General features: G+C 30.4%; 1 protein-coding gene across 1 annotated transcript; it reads right to left on the reverse strand.

Moving 5' to 3' along the window:
* Positions 1 to 4,054: 4,054 nt before the first annotated feature.
* On the reverse strand, positions 4,055 to 4,697 carry LOC126687578 (uncharacterized). Its single transcript, XM_050382137.1, has 2 exons — positions 4,427 to 4,697; positions 4,055 to 4,335 (listed from the first exon to the last, which is right to left on the reverse strand). The coding sequence occupies exons 1-2, from the start codon at positions 4,695 to 4,697 to the stop codon at positions 4,055 to 4,057; spliced, it is 552 nt and encodes a 183-aa protein (XP_050238094.1).
* Between the last annotated feature and the right edge of the window lie 309 nt (positions 4,698 to 5,006).

The following is a 5,006-nucleotide window of genomic DNA, read 5'->3' on the forward strand; positions in this document are numbered from 1 at the left end:
AATTCTTTTTATATTTATTATTTTAACATATTATTCTAAAAAAACTTTTTACTTTAAATTTTGTGCTTCCTCTATTCATTTTTACAATTTCGATCGATTAATTTTTTTTAATAGTAATTAAACCACACTCCAACAGAATAAAAAAAATATACAAATAATTTATTTTTATGTAATCCGTCGATGTTTCTAATAAGGTGTCCCTGCGAATATAGCATAGTGTTTTTAGATTGAATTGACCATAAATAAGATTTGTTGGAAATAAAATTTTATTAAAAAAACTCATTATTATATCAAATATTAAAAAAGTTAAAAAAAATTATATATGATTAGAAAATATTAAATACAAAAGATAATAAATAATCATTATTGTAAATAGTTATAATATTTTTTTTACATTTTGTATTGGATATAAAATTTAAATGTTATGCTAAATATAGTATTTTACATTCATGCTAAATTTAGCATAAAAAATACTCTCTATGTCAAAAAAAAAATAGGCTTGTTTTTATTTTATGCGTCCCAAATTATAGGCTTGTTTCCATTTTTAGAAAATAGTTAATTGGATAATTGTCTAAGATACCCTTAATTGAATTAGCTTTAGTCAACTAAATTAAAGTGATAATGATTTTGATAACAACAATAATTAATCTTTTTTATAGTTTCAATATTAAAAGTAATTTTATATATACTTTATGAGTAATTTTGAATTTTAATTATTTATCAATAAAAATGCATTAAAAAAAAGGGCATTAAATATTTAATAAGAATATTATAGGAAATTAGTATTATTCTAACTAAATAAATTAAATTGATTAATATGCGTGTAAATGAAACAAGTCTATCTTTTATGGACGGAGGAAGTAGCACTTTATTGAGATGCTCTTACTAACAGCTTATTAGTGTAAGAGTTATGCTTAACTCCACATTATCTTGCATTCATTGCAATTGTAGATCTTTTTTTTAATTAATTTAACTTTTTTAAATTTTTCGCTTCAATATAATAGTTAGTTTGACTTTTCCGACCATTTTTAGCTTTAATTTTTTTTTTACTATAATTATTGAAAAAGTTAGAAAATTTGTACGTTATTTTTTATTTTTTTAATGTTAGAAGTTAAATTTTAAATTCTAAAAAATAAATTTTGCTAATAATAGAGTTAATATAAATTCAGCTAAAAATTAAATTGACTGGAATTTTTTAGCTAAATTTACAATAATATATAAAAATTATGCTATTATTATAAAAATTAAAATTTTAAATACAATTTCAATATTGTAAAAGTTTAATCTATCTTATAATTATGTCATTTTTAAAATTGTCATATAATGTTTGAAACTGTTGGAATATGTCTAGAATTCAAATTTCTATTTGTATTAGGACTCTATTAATGAAGTGTTTGGGAGAAGGATAACTTTATTATCATTGGCTACTTAGGAAGTATAAATCCAATTAGGATTAAGTAGCAATCTTAGACATAAGATGGATTACAACGTTTGTAATTTGGAATGGCGTCACTATTGGATCACTTATAAGTCAATTTGTTTGGAGATAATTCACTACTAGAAATTCGCTGATTAGTGACGGATTTTAGCGACGGATTTCAAATCCGTCGCTAAAATTAATATTACCGACGGATTTAGCGACGGATTAAAAATCCGTCGCTAATTCCTAATAAAAATTGGCGGGAATCATCCCGCCAAATTTAGCGACGGAAATTCCGTCGCTAAAATTGGCGGGATGAATCCCGCCAATGAAAATTGCACTTTTAGCGACGGATTGTTGAATCCGTCGCTAAAAGTAAATAAATAGCGACGGATTGTTTAATCCGTCGCTAAAAGTTCTATTTTTTAAAAAAAAAATTGTTAATAGAAAAAAAATTATTAAAAAATTATTATTAATTAAAAAATATTATTAATAAAAGTATTTGAATTAAAAATATTAATGTAAAAAATAATTATATTAAAATGTGGGAGTAGTGTAAAAGCAATAATTTGTTGTTTTTATTTAAAATAATTATAAAAAAGTTATTAAAAATATTAAGTATAAAAATAATTAGTATGAAAAAAATATATTTTATATAGTGGAAGTAAATTGTGAGAGCAAATATTTGTTACTTTTAGTTATATTTAAATATAATATACATACATATATAACAAGAATATGAGCTGGTTAAGATGGAGTTACGCGTGGGGGAACTCCAAAGTTAATGAGCTTTGGATGGAGCAATGGAAGGATGGGTGACCTACTGGGAAGTTGGGAAATTTGCGGGTGGATGACAGTGTGTGGTCTATCGCGGGTGGTTGGGTTCGATGGGCTACCGATTAAATAATATTATATTTTATGATTTTAATTTTTTTTTACTTTTTAAAATTAGCGACGGATTTTCCGTCGCTAATTTTTTAATAATCCGTCGGTAAACTTTTTCTTCTGTCGCTAAAAAATTTTGCGACCAGAAATCCACCGACGGACAATGTCCGTCGATAATCCGTCGGCAAACACATTTGCCGACGGATTTTGGCTGTTTAGCGACGGAAATTTCCGTCGCTAAACAGCGAATTTCTAGTAGTGATTAGATGAGAACTGAATGCTAGCGGTTACAGGCGAATCAGGTTAGTGAACCAGTCTACGCTTAAAATTGCAGTATAATTGTTTTTTATCCAAAATTTATGCAGATTCAGGTTGTTCATATCACATATGTGCCAATTTCGATTGGTTTTCCGTCTACAACTGAGTTGATAGTGGCGTGTAGTTATGGGTAACGGTCAATACATGCAGAATTTTGGGATATTGGTTCAATCAAGGGCAAGATGCATAATGAGGCAGTTAGAACAATATTATTCGTTCAACATGATTTCTATATGCACATGTCTGGTATCTCAATATATAAAACTACGAGTTTTATTGGTTATTTGGCGATGAAAATGAGATTGGATGCTGCACTTGTGATGTATGCTCATTGGGTTGGTCGACTTATGAAGATTAAGGGATATGCTACGACCTCGACATTTGTTTTTTTATTTAATCATTAAGGCTACTAATGACATTTGTTTCTGGTATCAGTTTTAAGACCAACAAAATTAGAAGCTTCGTGAAATTTTGATTGATACACCCGAAGATAGTAATCTTCAAGTCATTTTGGTTTCAGCAAGTTCAAGACGTTCTTGAAGCTTGTATGGTCCTCCTCAAATAACCTCTTTTGGAATAAGTTCAGTTTGGACTCAAATGGAGAAGGTGGAGCACAACAGTAATCACAGTTTATTGGAGAATTCAAGTCAAGGTGGAGATTGTTGAAATATGCCAAGAATTCTAATTCCTATTTGTATTAGGACTCTATTAATGAAGTGTTTGGGAGAATGATAACTTTATTATCATTGGCTACTTAGAAAGTATAAATCCAATTAGGATTAATATTCCTAATGCCATATAGACTATTTATTCACTATATACACTACCTTATTCACCTTTTAGACTACACCAAAAACCAAACACACAATGTAGACATTAATGTGAATAAGGGGAAAAGGGGGTGTGTGTGATGTGAGTAATATAAGTTAATTCTTACCCTTTTGGGTTACTTCTTGTAGAGAGAGAAACACTTTGTGGGTTTTTCTTCTAAGGGCATATTTACTAGATATGTTCTCTATTTGGTGATTCTCCACCAATTTTGTACTCCTTTTGATGATTAGTGGATGGCTCGAATCTTTCGCCCGTGGATGTACGCTTTAATGCAGAACCACGTAAATCTCTTGTGTTATTTTATTATTTTGCTATATTGTTATTTGTTGGTCCATAATTAAATATCTACCAAATGATTTCGATTCCGCTGCGCATACCAATCCGGTCAAGAACCGGTCACGACAATTGGTACCAAAGATTCAACAATCGGTATCAATGTTACAACAGAAACTTTTATGTTATAATCATTGACGCGTTCGCTTAATTTCAATTTTGTTTTAGTATTATTTTATTTTATTTTTTATTTTTTTGGGTATAAAACCGAGATTAATATTAAGCTCAAAACATCAGCAAAACAACAAGAGTCTGACTCAAACTTAATCAATCAGAAAGGCTACAAACTTGCCATTTCTGGTACAAACTCAAGAAACTAGTAGAATTGCATCTAAAGGAAAATAGCTTCAGCAAGACTTCCTGCCTAATCCAGTAATAGATCACCTCAGCATCCACTCTTTCATTCTGAAAAATTACTCTATTTCTGGCTTTCCAGATGTTGTATACAGTACAACAGAACACAGCTCTTCTGATTTTTGCCAACATGCTCTTCCCCCTTTGTTTTCTTGCTGAACTAGGAGCATTCCCTCCTCCAAGAGTAAACTCCTCTATTCATCAAATAGTTCTGGATTGCTTTCCTAAACACCCTTTTTGATACATGGCAATCAAAAAATAAGTGCTCAATGTTTTCCACCTCACTATTGCACAAGACACACACATCAGATTCTACACATCCCCATCTCTTCAGTTTTTCTCTAGTCCTCAGTTTTTGCCTGATTGCCAACCAAGAAATGAAGCTGTGCTTTGGGATATTTCCTGAACTCCACAAAATTCTCCACCAGCTAACAACATCATGCTGCATATTAAAATGCTCCCAAGCAGACTTAATTGAAAATTTACCAGAGCTATTAAGTCTCCACCTAATACAATCTTCTCTTCCTTCCTGCACAGTATACTCTCTTTTAATCATATTTCAGGCTTCATCACACTGCTCATCAATAGGATCAGAGATTCTCCAAACACCCCTTCTCCACATATCCTTCACTTGAGTTTGCTTTGCTATATCAGAGTCCATGATTGAGATATTAGGATACAAATCATTCAAAGCTTTACCTCTAATCCAAGGGTCAAACCAAAAGGATATTTCTCCTCTCCCCAGACTATATTCAACATTCTTTCATTCCATCTCTAACCTTAAACAAACTTCTCCAACTCCAACTAGCTACTAAGGGCTTTGTAATGCCCCAGAAGCTAAGAAGCTTCAATTTGTTCCTGATAA

This window comes from Mercurialis annua, linkage group LG6, assembly GCF_937616625.2.
Source record: "Mercurialis annua linkage group LG6, ddMerAnnu1.2, whole genome shotgun sequence".
In the NCBI taxonomy this organism is placed as follows: domain Eukaryota; kingdom Viridiplantae; phylum Streptophyta; class Magnoliopsida; order Malpighiales; family Euphorbiaceae; genus Mercurialis; species Mercurialis annua.